Raw genomic sequence first — 17,942 nt, forward strand, 5'->3', positions numbered from 1 at the left:
GGAGTACAAACCTTGTCAAAAATTTATCTTTTCATTACCATTGTCAAGTAAAAACCCTAGCTCATCAGTCCAATGATGGGTATGACTTTGTTCTTTGTCCATTATTTTTGTCCCTTTGGTTGTTTTAAGGTCTTGTCTTCATTTTGTCTCTTCGGGTTATATCCTTAGTTTTGCATTTTCCAAGGACTTCATAGAGCTCAAAATCCCAAAAAGATAGATTGCATTTGTCATACTTAAATTGAGTTTTTGAAAATACTGGAAAAATATAGGTTAATTTTTTTTAATGCATTTGTCACTAATCTTTTAGATTTGCATTTGTCATTTTGTAGTTGCATTTCATTTCATCCTTAAACTTGAAAAATAAAAAAATATAACATAGTGCAATGGTTGAAACAAGATTTGAAACATCAAGGAGACAACAAGATTTGACATGCCAACCCATGGATAATATACAACCACGTTTTTCTCCAAGACAATCACAATTCCATCCTGTACAACAACAAGGAAATATTATGTAATTGTTAGGAACCGGGAAGGACAACTGAGAGGGGGGCAGGGGTGAATCAATTGTTAACAAATTGCAACCCAAAATAAATTATTCCAACTTAAAACTCAGTGTCGATAAAATAAATTTACAGTTATAGTATTACTGGTACAACTTAATGCATGAAACGGAGAGAGAAACAACATCCACAACACATGACACAAAGATTTTGACGTGGAAACATTGTAAGGGGGAAAACCACGATGGGAAACCATACCCACAATCAGATGATACTACTGTAGATAGTAAGTGAATACAATAATGGGGTCTGCACATGCAGAAAGGCCAACCGCCTAGAGCTCACTGCTCAATCACAAAATTAGGAGTCACGCTGACTACACAGTTGGATGGTGAAATCCAATAACAATGTATTGCTTCAATTTAGCATCTTCAATGCCGGATTCAGTACTGGTTTAAGCTCTACACATGAGGACCAAACACCTTCATGACCTTTAACAAACTTCCTTCAACCTTCAGATGATATCTGCATGATTCGCACAAGGATCTACTTATTTTAGTTCTTCACAATAATCTTCAATATATGCACACACCTCTTCCAAATATGATCTTACAATTATTTATACAAAACCTAAGACCTAATGGTTAGGTCAACTCCTAAGAGATATTACATTTGAATCAATTACAAACTAAGCCTTGGTGCAATACAATATGTCGGCGTCAATACATTTACACATTATTGAATCAATAAATCATTTCCAAATTGTGTCGTGCTAATCTAGAACATGTTTTCCTATGCCGGTTCATAACCTAGACCTATCTTCTGGTTAAGGAAAATATGTGAACCTAATCAGACCAATATGCAAAATGCCAAATGCAAACATCCAATCCATGTCTTCAACATAACCAAACGATCTCCAGATGATAACAAGAATCTGATTTTTATTTTCAATTATCTGATTTTTTGAATGATTCAATCTTACATACCTAGGTTTATTCTGATTTCCATTCACAGGTTGTTGTTCTTCAGTCACAGTTGAGTTTTCTGATGATGTTGGTGTGACTGGTTCTTCATTCTGTTCTGCTACAATTTGTGTCAGTTCATTTATAATCAGTTCTACTGCTGGTTCAGAACCTATAGATCTTGATTCTCCTCTAAAATGTTCATCTATCTTCACATTAGTACTTTCAATATTTTTCTGCAATCTTTTATTATAACATCTATATGTCTTGCTTATAGTTGAATAACCAAGAAATATTCCTTCATCACTTCTAGGATCAAATTTGCCAATAGACTCATCTCTCCCAATGTAGCATTTGCTTCCAAATATTCTGAAATATTTAAGAGTAGGAATGTGACCGAACCATAATTCATAAGGGGTCTTACTAGTTTCACCTTTGATGTGAACTCTATTGAAATTATAGACTGTTGTATTTACTGCTTCTCTCAGGTACATATGAGGTATATTTGCTTCCACCATCATGGTTCTTGCTGCATCCTGTATAGTTTTGTTCTTCCTTTCCACAACTCCATTTTGCTGGGGTGTCTGGGGTGCTGATAGTTGTCTTTTGATTCCATTCTCTTCACAGAATGCATTGAATTCCCTAGATCTGAATTCTCCTCCTTGATCAAATCTCAAACATTTGATTTTCTTACTGGTTCATTCTCTACCCTTGCCTTGTATATCTTGAATCTTCCAAAAGCTTCTAATTTATCCCTGAGAAAAGTAACCCAACACATTCTAAAATAATCATCAATTATTAGCATAAAGTATCTATCACCCTGAGGACTTCTTGTTCTTGATGGACCACATAAATCAGTGTGAATTAAATCAAGAATATTATTGGATTTCTCAGAAATTCTCTTAAATGTTGGTCTAACTTGCTTTCCCATTTGACATTCCTTACATACCGGATTATGAGGTTTCACAATCTTAGGTAAATCACTTACTACCTTGGTTGAACTGATCTTTACAATGCAATCAAAATTCACATGATAGAATCTTTTATGCCATAACCAACTTCCATCAATCTGAGCAATCAAACATGTCTTATCACTGGTATTTAAGTGAAAGATATTTCCTTTAGTTTGATTACCGGTTGCAATTTCCAATCCAGTTCGGTTTATGATTTTGCATTTTGCATTATTGAATTGTAATTGAAATCCTTTTTCCACTAACTGACCAACACTCAAAATAGTATGCTTTAAACCTTCAACATAATAAACATTGTCAGTATTGTGCTTACCATCCAAAGATATAGTGCCTCTTCCTTTGATTAAACAAGCTTTGTCATCTCCAAATCTTACTTGACCTCCATGATATTCTTGTCATGAAAAAAATTCCTTTTATCACCAGTCATATGATGCAATTAAAACATTTGAAAGGTGCTTTACCTTCATACTTACTTCTTATAAAACCTTTAGGCATCTTCCTTGCAAATAGTGTTTCAAGTTCTTCAACTTCTTCATTTTCTCTTTTGGTATCTTCAAGTTCTTTTGCATAAAGTGCTTTCCAATCAGATTTGTCAGATGATGATGATAATGATGTTGATGCTTTGAAGGCTATATCAGTCTTGACTATAGCAATAGGACCAAATTCTTCAAGCTCAAATGCTAAAAGTTTTCCAACCAGAGTATCTCTAGATACTGATGTATTAGACATTGTTCTCAACTCATTAATAACTATCAAGTTCATTTTGTAAGCCAGTGGCAAAGCTCTTTAAACTTTAGAAACAATTCCATCTTCACTTAAAGATCCTCCACAACAATGTATTCCTAAAACAATTTCATTAACTTTTTCCATAAATGCAGAAATTATTTCATCCTCTTCCATTTTTAAATTTTCATACCTAACCCGGTAACCTTCCGTTTTTACAATTTTGATAGTGGAATCTTCTTCATTCAATGTTTCTAGTTTATCCCAAATAGCTTTTGTTGTAGATCTGTCTGATAATCTCATGATTTGTTGATCTGATAATGCACTTAGAAGTGCTTCTCTTGCTTTGCAATCATTCTCCAAGTCTTTAGCTAAGGTTGGTGGACTAGGTTTATTCAAATTAGGAGCAATATAGCCATTTTTTGTAACATCCCATATATCTCTTCCAATGTAGTTCGGACGTGTCTCCATTCTGATCTACCATATACCATAGTTAGTTCCATCAAGTTTGGGACTGTCCTTCCTGAAGATATTTGCTGCCATAGGATCTCCTCAAGCTGTTAGGCTTTTGCAAAAAGAAGACTATGCTATGATACCAATTGTTAGGAACCAAGAAGGACAACTGAGAGGGGAGCGGGTGAATCAGTTGTCAATAAATTGCAACCCAAAACAAATTATTCCAACTTAAAACTCAGTGCCGGTAAAATAGATTAACAGTTATAGTATTACCCGTACAACTTAATGCATGAAACAGAAAGATAAACAACATCCACAACACATGACACAAAGATTTTGATGTGGAAACCCTGTAAGGGGAAAGAACATGGTGGGAAACCTTACTCACAATTAGATGATACTACTGTAGATAGTAAGTGAATACAATAATGGGGTCTTCACATGCAGAAAGGCCAACCGCCCAGAGCTCACTTCTCAATCACAAAATTAGGAGTCACACTAACTACACAGTTGGATAGTTAAATCGAATAACAATGTACTGCTTCAATTTAGTGTCTTCAATGAAAGACTCAATACCAGTTTAAGCTCTTTGCATGAGGACCAAACACCTTCATGACCTTTAACAACCTTCCTTCAACCTTCAGATGATATCTGTGTGATTCACACAAGGATCTGCTTATTTTCGTTGTTCACAATAATCTTCAATATACACACACACCTCTTCCAAATAAGATCTTACAATTATTTAACCTAAGACCTAATGGTTAGGTTGGATCTTAAAAGATATTACATTTAAATCAATTACAAACTAAGCCTTGGTGCAATACAATATGTCGACCTTAATACATTTACACATTATTCAATCAATAACTCATTTCCAAATCATGTCATGCTGATCTAGAACATGTTTTCCTATGTCGGTTCATAACCTGGACCTATCTACTGGTTAAGGCAAATATGTGAACCCGATCAGACCAATATGCAAAATGCCGAATGAAAACATCCAATCCATGTCTTCGACATAACCAAATGATCTCCAGATGATAACAAGTAATCACCAACTTCCTGAGTTGCCAGTGAAACTTATACCGGTAACTGTGCATAATCCAATATCCATACCAGGACCACAATGTGCCAGTTCATCAACAAACCAATATAACCAAAGTGCCAAATCAACAATGTAGACCTCCAGAAAGATAAGTGTTGACATCAATGAAAAAACCAATGCAACACATGACAAAGTGAGCCATAATACCAATAGTAACCACATTGCAAAAACTAACCAATGGTAGTTTATTCAACTTAACTAAACCTAAACCTATTAAGCAATGTAACAAATCAAAATTCCCCACCTTATTACATTATCCTAAAAAAAAAATCATCTTGCGCTAGGGTCCCCCCCTTAAGGCTTAAACAACAAAACAATATCAATTACATAATATGAATACATTTTTTTAGAATATCTTCTCTTGAAGAAGAAAATCCTGAACCAAGCGGGGCTCCATCAAGTTGTCTCTTGACCTGCAAAAAGGTGTAGCTTTGAGCTGTGTTCTTAAGCACTCAGTCTAGAACTCTTGAATCAAAAAGTCTTGAAATATTCAACAATGATCCCTAAGAGATATGACAGATATCTATCATTGTCTAATGTCCATGAAAGGGTATAATTCTTGATCATATAATTTGAAGCTCGCATGACAACAATCCATATTGAGATCAAAACCAAATCTCAATCCTATCTACAAAATTTAATCTCCACAACACATGTATTCTTCAAATTTGTCAGCATTAACAAAGAAAATTGAAAGTAAGAAATACTAAAAAGAACAAATACTTCTCAAGAAAAACATCATCTCAAAGTGAGAAGCTAACTTGAGATGATGAAAATCCTCCATCCTTTAGTGCCACGAGCCTCCAAGAAGACCCTATTATTCTTTATCCATTTGATGTTTCTTTGGAGGCCTCATTCTCAAAGTGGGAATTATAAAATAATGTTCCAAGATATACCTCATTATTGCCATAATAATGTGCAAGATCAAGTTCATTATTCTTATTAGAAGAGATATTCTTACTCCAAAGATCTCCATGAAGCAAACAATGTTGTATTTCAATCCCCTTATTAGATATCCTAGCTTTATGCATCATTCTAAGCTTCCTTCCTAACTTTGTCTCATGATTTCTAAATGATTCAAAAGTTACATGTAGCTCAATCTGTTGCAACATGTTCATTGTTGCTTTGTTCACACCATAGAGATCAGCACCAACCATAGAAGTTGCTGAAACATTTTTGTCTCAACATATGAACAGTGAATTTCCTTCATAAGACTAGTGAATGATAATTCCACTTAATACCAAATCCCACACACAAAAACAATGCTATGAACTCTTTACCAATTCCAATTTTTTTTTTTAACCAATTTTAATATTTCAAAGCTTTCCAACATCCAGTAACTTTCCTCTAAGTTTCAATAGATGAACTAAAGTTTTCTTTTCAAACATTGTTCAACACTTATTTTAAACGTACAATAAAACCAAAACTCCTATTCGCCTTATATCTCCTATTGCAAAACAAATATTGCATGTACTTACACGATACAACTTTTGAGAGTGTTTCAAGGAAAAAATGACTGAGATTGATATCAAACAATATAAAGACTGTAGTTGTTAGCGCAATCATAAAATGTAAATTTTTCCTTGCTTCTCTATCCATCCTTAATGGATGTTTATCACATGTTTTATTTCCATGAAATTTGCGGTTGCTCTAATTTATTGTAAGCTAACAAAGGATTTGATGTTTCTAAAATGCCCTTGTTTTGCCTCTACTTTTTGCTTTCATAGAGGTTTTATATATTGTAAATTTATTCATTTGTAAACCAATTAATGAACAAGTTTTGATTCTTATTGCTCTCAATTTTCTCTTTTGTTATACTGCAAGTTGTGTTCTTATTTTTAAGCTAGATCCTCTTGTGCGTGTTTACATAAAATTTAACATGGTATCAAAGTGCACGGGTGTTGGAAAGAAGAAGTATTAACAATCATTGACAGTTTTTGAAGATTAGAGCTCTTTTAGAATAGAATTTTTCATTGTCTTGGGGGTTTTTTTGTTAATTTTGTTTATGTATTGATGAATTGATAAAGTTCCAAAAGGGGGTAATCTAAGTCTAGAATGGGAATTAAATATCATCCATCTGTCATCACTTTGGAAGAAGGAAACTACAAGTCCTGGCGTGATGGAATACTAAAGCATTTTCAATGGATTCATCTATTTCCACATTGGTATGGGCTTATTCTAGAACCAAGTACTTGTTGGTAGAAATCTGCATGGGAAAGTAGAAATGATCATGTCTTAGGATTAATTGGTTTAAGTGTTGGGGAACACACATCATGGGCTCTATCACGCATTGAGTTCCCCCACACTCTTTAGGCCACTTTATAGGATATATATGGAGATCTGACTGAACCTCCATTCCCAGATGATCCAACTATAGACATGCTTCTCTCGCTTGATAATGATGATGATCCTATTTATGATGATGAAACTTAAGAGGAAATTTATTATTGGAAGAGTCTTGATTGTCTTGATTACAGTGAGACAACTCCTCCTGCTTCTCCTCTTTCTACACCTTCAATATTGACATCTATTTAGTCACCTCCACCTACGAAGAGGTTCATTCTTGTCCTCTTAATGAGTGAGATATCATCCTATCAGATATTTATCATTTGTTTGTTGAATCTTTTTTTCATCATGATGACAATATTGAGGACATGTGCCATCTCTCCAATGTCAGCTCACATCAAGATGCATATTCTTTTGGTTTGGATTCTCTTGTTCTCTCTTAGCATGGTGCTACTATCTTGCCACATCCTGATTCACATCGGAACAAATCTCACACTTTAGTGGTCATTGTTCTTAAGTCTTGTATGACAAAGTTGCAATTCAACATCAAATTGGAGAAATATAAGTATTTTCGAGAACCATTCATCTTGATTCCTTCACAAATTTCACTTGAGTGGGAATTGAGTAGTTTGACAGCTCCAGGTTTCTATCTTCCAAAAGGAAGAGGCATCATTTGTTGCAGATGAACCTATTACATCATTCGCCATACTACATTCTCTATTGAGATTCTTTCTCTTCTTTGTGGAGGCACAAATGGGCTACATCTTTTTGTTTTCACTTTCTGCAAGACCTTATTTGGTGAAGGACATTGTAACATAGAAGTTGCCATGTAGAATTAATGTTTATTTTGAGGGCGGGTTTTGTTCCCATTGGATTTTCTCTCTTTCCTCTTTCCTTTCCTTTGGCTTTAGTCTCCTTACTTAGACTTAAGGGGGAATGTTAGCACAATCATAAAACGTAGATTTTTCCTTGCTTTATGGAGCTTCTCTATCCATCCTTAATGGATTTTATCACATGTTTTATTTCCATGATTTGAAATCTGTGGTTGCTCTGTTTTATCGTAAGCTAACAAAGGATTCGATGTTTCTAAAAAGTCTTTGCTTTTCCTCTATTTTTTGCTTTCACGGAGGTTTTATATATTATAAATTTATTCATTTGTAAATCAATTAATGAACAAATTTTCATTCTTATTGCTTTCAATTTTCTCTTCTATTATACTGCAAGTTGTGTTCTTATTTTTCAGCTAGACGCTCTTGTGCAGGTTTAGATAAAATTTTACAGTAGTCTTCTGTATTAGTTCATACCTGTACCCACGGAGAGGAATAAACGTCTCAATGGTAGATTGCAATAATATTGTCCAGTGTATCCTACATTCTGGCCACCATGCTTTTTCAGCCTGCACACAACAGTTCCTTCTCCTTGCGTTGTGGGCCTAAATGGAGACATGAACTTGATTTTGCATGTTAGTGAAGAGGTCGGATCAAGATTGATTGTTTTGATTGTTGTATATGCATCACGCCTATAACAAGGAACTAAATGCCCTTATAACAGATTTAAAAACTAATAACTTAGAGAGCGCCGCTATCCCAGATCTCAACATATTTTCTACCATTTCAGACACCACCTCGTCTTGCCAGTTTTGCCAAGGAAGCGGCTACAATCAGAGGCAAGCAGGAAACGACAATGCAGAACTGTCAATAGATTAGAACCGATGAAAATGGCGTCCACGCTCACCACACAAGATATGGACTTTGTTGTTTCATCATACTTAAATTGTCACTCGTACCTGAGAATGTAAAAGAGTCTTTAAAGCTTCATTACACCAAATATGGTCACACATTGTATTGCTTCCTCCTCCACGCAATCTCCTTCTACTCGATATAATTTGTCTCCCAACACCTTTTGCAGATCATAACCTCATATGGCTCCCATCACTCAAAGTGCTCAGGAGAAAAGAGGGCTCTGATACCAAATGTGAAAACATAAATAAATGTTCAATGAAATCTTCATATTTATTGATGCAAACCATATGCCTCTAAATAGGCAATACAAACAAAAGTGTTATGTAACCACACTGCAGAAACTAACCAGCGGTAGTTTATTGAACTTAACTAAACCTAAACCTATTAGGCAATGTAATACGCAAACGTTGAGTAGACTAAGATATGAGTTTATAGCCCTCTAAACTAGAAGATGCATTTTTGTGATATAACTTTAATTCAAAATTATTATGTTTTTTTACCTACGATAGTGAAATAAAAAATAATGGAAGATTGTGTAGTTTAAGACAAAATTGGACTAGAAGAGAAGGCCAAATGCTAAAGTAAAATATACTGTATCTATGAATGGAGAAGAAGAATATGATTGAGGTGAGAGTTCTCATGTGAATGAGAACATCAAGGAATAGGTAGACTTGGATATACTTCAACCTGAAAAGATATGAGATAATGCAACCTATTTTACATGTATGCGCCACTAAATTTTTCTTATATATCTAGTTTAAATTGTAGTGATGAAAAACATTTATTTGTCATGCATGAATTTTTTATTTATTTTTTAAATTCTTGAATCAAGTTTATGTAAGAGGAAGTGATGGCCTTAGATAGATGTGGTACTTAAAATATTATGATTTTTCGTAAGAGAAGGTAGCACATTTATTGCAGATATCAATTTAAAAAGTAAATTTAGAGAAAATAGGAAGTTGAAATAATAAAAGGAGTTGCTTTAATAAAAGGGCATTCCTAGACATATAAACTTGATTTTAGAAATATATTTTTTCTTCTACCTAAGTTAACCTCCAATATATTCTAATTTTTTATTATTGTTTGTTATATTTTAAAGTAGAAAATATAGATATAAAGGTTCTATTTTTACATTGACATCTTAAAGAGGAAATTCAAATGTAATAGCTTAATAATTTATTAGTCAAGGAAAATGCAAATTTTATTTGTAGCTTAAATGTTCATTGTGTGATTTGAATAGTATTCATATATGTGGTATAGAACTTTTGATGCTTTTGTGTTGATCTGGTTTTTTCTAGAAAGGGAGAAGATTATTTTCTTATTTAAAAAGTATTATTTATGAGAAATTATTTCTTATTTAAAAAGTATTATTTATGAGAAATTATTTTCTTATTTAAAAAGTATTATTTATCAATTTTTCATAATTCTCTTATATTTTGATGACTTTTTCTTATTAGGAATAACAAGGCAATGATTAGAGATATTATCAATGAGCTTTCTAGTACATTATATGTAATATTTTTAAGAGTTGTAAACATTATTTTATGAATAAAAAATAATGAAGATCAAAAGTTTGTAATATTTATATTATTAAAGGTAACCATTTTGATACTATTTACTTTACAAAACTCTGAATCAATAAATATTATTTTACTTTTAGGAAATAGAAATTGTTTTTAGCTTGAGGTATATAATTATTTTTATTAAACTATTTATTTGGGCTAGATGTTGCACACATTAGACATATAGAAATTTATTTATTTAGAATGGTTTTGTGACTTAGATACAATTGTTCCATTAGCGGTTATCTAATTTCTTTATTTGATGGATCTATTATTTTGATAAATAAAATGTGACCCATGGTTACATTATCTATGAGAGCATGAGTGCACATGGAAATCACACAAGCCTATAAATAGGTGTACTAGTTACAAAGAATCTACTTAAGTATGTATTTTTATTTTAGGAATATGAGAATAAATTGTGAAAGTGCATTTTTTTTTTATTGGATAGGAATCCCGTGTGACACACTAAGTATATAGATGTATAATATCACTTTGCTTGGGAAATAGTTGATACTAGTAAGGGCACAATTTGAACTAAAAGAGGGATAAAAATTTATTCAAACAAGAAAGAGATACAAACAAGGAAAGAGCCCAACATGAAGAGCACTATAGGGCTCAATCACTGTCAACTAACTAATCAAGCACATGAGTCATATCAAGAAGAAATTGACCCTTATCCAAAATATTCCAATCTTTCATATGAATCAACGCCTGTCTGGCTAAATAGTCTCATTTTTTATTCATTTAATTGATTCATTGATCCTCTTCTAACCTTTCCCTATTTAAATGAATATTTTCTTTATTTAATTGGCCCCACTTCTTCTATTAATTAAATAGATCTTTATTCATTTAACTATTTTATTAGTTTTTTCCCTCCATGACACTTGCCATTCATCTCTTAATTTACCTCTAACCACCTCTCTAATATTTTCCTATTTTCTATACCCACCGTCTAATCCTAGCCGACCATTTATCCGCCCACCTCTTAATCCTAGCCTTTCATTTTATAAATTACTCTCTGTATAAGAGGATCCTTTCATCCCTAAGATGCATAATCCTAATCCTAATAATTCAATCAATTGATGCTTATGCGACCTTTCATAGTGATCAATCACTCAATCACTCAAGCAAATACACAACCACAACCTGTTCTTTGTTGAGCTCTCATGCACAATACAAATTCTGAGAGCAACCACAATCCATATCAGGCAAGATAAATGGAGATAGGAAACAATGGAGATCAAACCCTAATGAGAACGTGAATGGTATAATCTTTCAATATCAAGTGTTTTGCATGTTTTTAGGTTGTTCATTGGTGTATGGTGGATATAATTGTAGAACTCTAGGGTTTTAATGTGGTTGGATCTTTGTTTGGATCTTTTCTTGGTTGGATATTTTCTTTTATGTCTACAACACTCTTAGAATGTTTAGTTGAATGTCCATGAAGCTTCAATTAATTATCATTCTCTCAATATTCTACAACACTCTTAGGATGTTATGACTAGCAGGTCAATAGTGGGATATTAGCTTTTGTGTCTCTTAGGTGTTATGATATTTATGAAAGAGAAATATATTATTACGATGAGTGGATTTTGTGTGAGCTAATGGTTTTGTGTTGGGGAATTAGATAAGGGAGTAGTTCCTATTGGAAGTCAAAAGGTCAAATATGCCTTTTATAACTAGCATCTATCTAGAATTATTGAGTAAATGTATTGGAAAGGAATGGGATTTTATCTTCAAACTTAATTTTCTTTGCACTTGGAATTGGGAAATCCTTTGTGTTTTCTTTCTTTCGATTTCTTTATAAATTAGAATTATAAAATAGAAGATTTAAATTCTCTTATGAGGGAAGTAATATTTTGTTGTTGACATGTTTTCTAAGAAACAAGTTGGGTGGATTATATTATGCAACACCATATATCTAATTTTACCTCCAGATTCCACGATAGTGAATATAAATTTTTTTTATTAAATTAAGGATCTCTTTGATGGTGGAAATTTTCCTCAAGAAATTTGATTATCAATCCATCTCTCATGAGCATTAAAGATTGATTTAATACCAGTTACATCTAGGTGATGCCTTCTTGTGAGGTCATCCATCCAAACTCTTGAAAAAGATTCCATAATTATAATACTAAATACATATCTTCTCAAAAGAAAAATCATCACTTAAAAACACTAAATATGATATATAATTGTGAAAGAATTCCAAACAACTCAAAAATAACAAAATTGAATCCTAGAGAATTATTTGAAAAAGAAGAGAAATAATCTTTTATAAAAAGGAGGAAGATTGGGTATTGGATCGAAGCGAGCGTGAACAAAACTCGATGGGAAGTACTCTAGTGTTAGGGCCACCGACTTTAATGATGTCAGCTGGCTTAAGTCACCTTTATGACAGCGATAGATCAGAGTACTCCGCGACCGTCAGCTGTTGTCTATAGTCAGTAACATTATTGATCGATTAAATACGATATTTATCGTTTCATTAGCCACTGAAAGCAAGCGGTGTGCACGCGTTTACAACTCTGCTTCTCAAGTCGGCAGATATTGTCAAAACAACGTAATCATATTACGTGTCCCCCCAAGTCTAGAGAAGAAAGAGTTCTGGGCTTCTGCCAAATATTTTGCCTATATATACATCTCAATCTGTATTACTTTACACACCTAACAAAAAGTGTTGCCCATCAGAAAGATATGGCTAAGCAGTTGTTAGCACGAGAGGTGATTTTAAGGGACGAGAGAAGTAGTTGCAAAAGGTCTGTCATGTTTTCTGGGAGCAATCATTGTCTTGAAATTCCGAAGGCTTATATCAGACCTCCAGCAGAGAGACCGAAACTTAACGAAGTGGCCTCCTTAGATAATATTTCAGTACTAGATTTAGCTCATCTCAATGGCCCCAACAGGCCTTTGCTCATTGATAGAATTCGATCTGCTTGTCGGCAAGATGGTTTTTTTCAGGTGCATTTCAAGTTTCTAACTATTTGGTTTCCTCAAATTTGTTGTAGTTGTTTGTACTTTCCATAATTAGCTTTGTGAAGTAAAATTAAGTCAATAGAATCAAATCGCTCATTTTTCTATTTGTTCAGGTTATTAACCATGGAGTCTCCGAGGAAGTCATCAACCGACTACTGGAAGTTGCAAAAGAATTTTTTACCATGCCCATTGAGAAGAGAGAGAAGTTCTATTCCGAAGATCCTTCTAGTGTTATACGCTTGTCAACTAGCTTTAACGTTGAGAAAGAGGAAGTCTACAATTGGAGAGAATTCTTAAGGCACCATTGTTATCCTTTAGAAAAATATGTGGACACCTGGCCATTGGACCCCCCTGCTTACAGGTACTTTTATAAGAATATTTCATCATTTTCTTGCCATTATGTCCTAAATGTTGTGAACTAATATAACTATGATTTGTATGTCCACATAGGGAAGCTGTTGGAAAATATTGCACAGAGGTAAGAGCGCTGGCTCTACGCTTGCTAGCTGCCATTTCTGAGAGCCTCGGACTGGAACCAGATTTTCTTGAGAAAGCTCTTGGACAACAGGCTCAACATATGGCTATCAATTATTATCCTCGTTGTCCAAATCCTGAGCTCACATTTGGCTTACCAGCTCATTCAGATCCCAATGCTCTCACAATTCTTCTTCAAGGAGATGTCTCGGGCCTTCAAGTTTTCAAAAATGGACAATGGTGTACTGTGCACCCCGCACGTAACGCTTTCGTTGTCAATATTGGAGACCAATTGCAGGTATACCACTTATATCACGGTTTAGGTCATTAAGAGGTGTAATGTTTGTGTGATAAGAAAATGAGATCTCTTGTTTTTTTTTAGGGTTTTTTGTTTTAATACCCAACTCGTTTGTTCATACCCAATTCATTTTCTTTTGCAGGTTTTGAGCAATGGAATATACAAAAGCGCAATTCATCGTGCATTAGTGAATGCAGCTGAAGCACGCATCTCAGTTCCTACATTTTACTGCCCCTCTCCTGACGCACTGATTGCTCCTGTTCCATCGTTAGTCACGAGTGATAACCCTGCTCAATATAGAAAGTTTACATATGAGGAATACTATCAGATGTTCTGGAGTAAAAATCTGGAAGGAAATACGTGCTTAAATTTCTTTACTGTTGATTCTACAAATGTATCTCCACCGACAGAAGACGATAACTTGTGACATTAATACTTGTTAATTTAAGGTAGTTGATTAGCTCTCTAGTCTGATGTACTCTGCATTAATGTCACTCGTACAAATGATTCTATTTTCATGGCTTTTAGGTTTTCGTTTTCGTTGCAGGTCTTCATGATTCCCTAAATTGCAAGCCCTCGGATGCATCCACCTTGTATTATCCGAGATCTAAAATTAATGTAATTTTTTTAGGTTTTCTTTTCCATTGCAGTTCTTCATGTTTCTATAAATTGCAAGCCCTTGGGCCCATGCAACTTGTATTATCATAGCTCTAAACTTAATGTAATTTTATGCTTTTCATATTGAAGAGCATAGAGCCTTTTCGTGTAAGAACTATATTAAGTATTCCTCGTTGGGAACAATGAAATAGGATACAGTAGCATAGATGCTATGTTTTAAGGACTTTATTTTGAACCACAATTGAGAATTAATTTAAGGCTCCATGAAATTTAGTTTTCTAGCAACCAATATCATACCATTATAACAATCAATAACTTGGAAGATATGTCAATAGCTGAAATGTAATGTTGATAGGCACTTATGGAGATGAAATAAAATAAAATAAAATATAATAAAATATGAGAGTCAATTATATGAAATTGATGAGGTACATGCAATTAATTAATATAATTGGCGGCGAGAATAAATATTTACAATTACAATATTTACAATTAAACAAATATTTTTTATTTGATTGTATTATTGTATAAATAGATATAAGAATTAATTAATTTATTAGTTAATAATACCTACCAGTAATATGTAAAAGTTATAGTAAACTAATAAAGATATTCAATAAAGGAATACAATTTCTTTCAAATTGTAGTTACACATCATACCATGTGATCAACATTAACTCTATAAACAACTCTTAAATTGACTATTGTCATTACTTGACTATTTCCTCAATAATTTATTGAATATGCTCTATTTATTAAATTTATTTAATTTTTATCATCTTATTAATTAAATAATATGTTAATATCTAATTAATATAATTAATATCCATCATTATTCATTTGCATTTTATTTTGAGTCTAAACCATTTAATCATTCCTCTCATATAATCCACCTTACGTAAATAAACCCAAATTTCTACTTAATTGAATCTTTCATCTTCATACTAAAAAATAAATAAACATCTTATTTAATTACCTATTTTCTACACTTCCCACTAGATGGGCTAAAATCAATTAGTCTTTTAATCTTCGGTAACCTTAGTTAAATTACCCCTAGATCATGCACATTCCCACGTGTACATAGATGTGGTATGTTGTACACACCTCATGAACCTCTGAACACATGGTATTGGTACAATGTCACATAGGTCAAAGGACGTATCCATTCCTCAACAATAATCCAAAGTACTCATTCAATTATCATCATCTTATTAATTAAATAATATGTTAATATTTAATTAATAAAATGAATATCCATAGCATAAACCACTTAATCATTCCTCTGGTATGGTCCCCAAATTTCTACTTAATTAAATTTCCCATCTTCATCCAAAAAATTAAATAACCATCTTTAATTTTTTGTAGTAAAATTAAATGGCCAAAACTTAACGAAGTGGCTTCCTTAGATAATGTTTCAGTACTAGATTTAGCTCTTTCTATGATTTGTTTGTCAAATAATGAAATGTTTTATCAATATTCGACCATGTAGTTTCTGAATTAGTTTCAATGATTCATGTTTCATGAATCCATTTCACCTTTTGTTCAGGTTATTAATCATGGAATCTCTGAGGAAGTCATCAGCCGAATGCTTGAAGTTGCAAAAGAATTTTTCACCATGCCCATTGAGAAGAGAGAGAAGTTCTATTCTGAAGACCCTTCGAGTGTTACACGCTTGTCAGCTAGCTTTAACGTTGAGAATTGAGAAAGAGGCCCCCTGGTTACAGGTACTCTTATAAGAATTCTTCATCATTTTCTTGCCACTGTCCTAAACGTTGTGGACTAATATATATATGATCTGTATGTGCGCACAGGTAAGCTGTTGGAAAATATTTTGCAGAGGTAAGAACCCTGGCTCTACGCTTGCTAGCTGCCATTTCTGAGCGCCTCGGACTAGAACCAGATTTTCTTGAGAAAGCTCTTGGACAAAAGGCTCAACATATGGCTATCAATTATTATCCTCGCTGCGCAAATCCTGAGCTCACATTGGCTTACCAGCTCATTCAGATCCCAATGCTCTCACAATTCTTCTTCAAGGATATGCCTCGGGCCTTCAAGTTTTCAAGAATGGACGATGGTGTACTGTGAAGCCCGTACGTAACGCTTTCGTTGTCAATATTGGAGACCAATTGCAGGTATACTAGTAATATTAAGCTTTGTATCATTAGGAGGTCTAATGTTTGTGTTATATGAAAATTTGATCACTTTGATTTTTTAGGGTTTTTGTTGTTGTTATAATACCCAATTCACTTCTTCATTTTAGGGTTTTTCTGTTTTAATACCTAGCTTTGAGGGCTCCTCCGGGAGGAGGGGCGGGGAAGGCCTCCAATTCCACTTGCCCCCCCCTCCCTTTTCCCCTCCTTTTTCTCTCAGGGGCTCCCCTCCAACTCATTTCTTTTGCAGGTTTTGAGCAATGGGATATACAAAAATGCAATTCATCGTGCAATAGTGAATGCAGCTGAAGGACGCATCTCAGTTCCTACATTTTACTGCCCTTCTCCTGTCGCAATGATTGCTCCTACTCCATCGTTCGTCACGGGTGATAACCCTGCCCAATATAGAAAGTTTACATACGAGGAATTCTATCAGAAGTTCTGGACTAAAACTCTGGAAGGAAATATGTGCTTAAATTTCTATACTTGTGATTCTACAAATGTATGTCTACCGACACAAGACAATAACTTGCATGACCATAATACTTGTTAGTTGTAGGTAGTTGGCTAGCTTTCTCATCTGATGGACTGTGCACCAATGTCAGATGTCCAAGTGATTCTATTTACATGGCTTTTAGGTTTTCTTTACCGTTGCAGTTCTTCATGTTTCCATAAATTCCAAGCTCTTGCGTGCATGCGCCTTGTATTATCAAGGTCTAAAATTAACCTAACTTTTTTAGGTTTCTTTTCCATTGCAATAAATTGCAAGCCCTTGGGTCCATGCAACTTGTATTATCATAGATCCAAAATTAATGTTATTTTATGCTTTTCATATTGAAGAGCATAAAGCCTTTTCCAAGTGAACTATATTAAGTATTTCTCGTTGGCATCCACGAAATAGGATAGGCTATAGAGTAGCATAGATGCTATGTCTTAAGCACTTTATTTTGAACCACAAATGAGAATTAATTTAAAGCTCCATGAACTTTTACTGCTTTGGTAAGGGAATATCATACTACTTTAATAATCAATAACTGGGAAGATATGCCAATAGATTTAATGGTTGATACGCACCTATGTGTAGGTGTATTGTCATATAAATGCATGGAT

General features: G+C 33.7%; 1 protein-coding gene and 1 pseudogene across 2 annotated transcripts; both read left to right on the forward strand.

Annotated features, from left to right (window-relative positions):
• Nucleotides 1–12,970: 12,970 nt before the first annotated feature.
• LOC131047762 (flavanone 3-dioxygenase 2) lies at nucleotides 12,971–14,822 on the forward strand. 2 transcript variants are annotated; one of them, XM_057981553.2, is made up of 5 exons: nucleotides 12,971–13,277; nucleotides 13,406–13,653; nucleotides 13,743–14,064; nucleotides 14,207–14,513; nucleotides 14,593–14,822. In XM_057981553.2, the coding sequence occupies exons 1-4, from the start codon at nucleotides 13,014–13,016 to the stop codon at nucleotides 14,489–14,491; spliced, it is 1,119 nt and encodes a 372-aa protein (XP_057837536.2). In that variant the 5' UTR covers nucleotides 12,971–13,013; the 3' UTR covers nucleotides 14,492–14,513; nucleotides 14,593–14,822. The 2 variants fall into 2 exon arrangements, with proteins under 2 accessions (XP_057837536.2, XP_057837535.2); XM_057981552.2 differs by having other exon boundaries at nucleotides 14,207–14,822.
• A 1,373-nt stretch (nucleotides 14,823–16,195) lies between these two features.
• Nucleotides 16,196–17,646, forward strand: LOC131047722 (flavanone 3-dioxygenase 2-like; annotated as a pseudogene).
• The last annotated feature ends 296 nt before the right edge of the window (nucleotides 17,647–17,942 follow it).

The sequence above is a fragment of the Cryptomeria japonica genome, chromosome 4, assembly GCF_030272615.1.
Source record: "Cryptomeria japonica chromosome 4, Sugi_1.0, whole genome shotgun sequence".
NCBI lineage: Eukaryota > Viridiplantae > Streptophyta > Pinopsida > Cupressales > Cupressaceae > Cryptomeria > Cryptomeria japonica.

Coding starts and splice junctions, on each gene's coding strand:
- LOC131047762 (XM_057981552.2), top strand. CDS start 13,014: ATGGCTAAGCAGTTGTTAGCACGAGAGGTGATTTTAAGGGACGAGAGA. Junction 13,654..13,742: donor TTGGACCCCCCTGCTTACAG/GTACTTTTATAA, acceptor ATGTCCACATAG/GGAAGCTGTTGGAAAATATT. Junction 14,065..14,206: donor ATATTGGAGACCAATTGCAG/GTATACCACTTA, acceptor TTTCTTTTGCAG/GTTTTGAGCAATGGAATATA.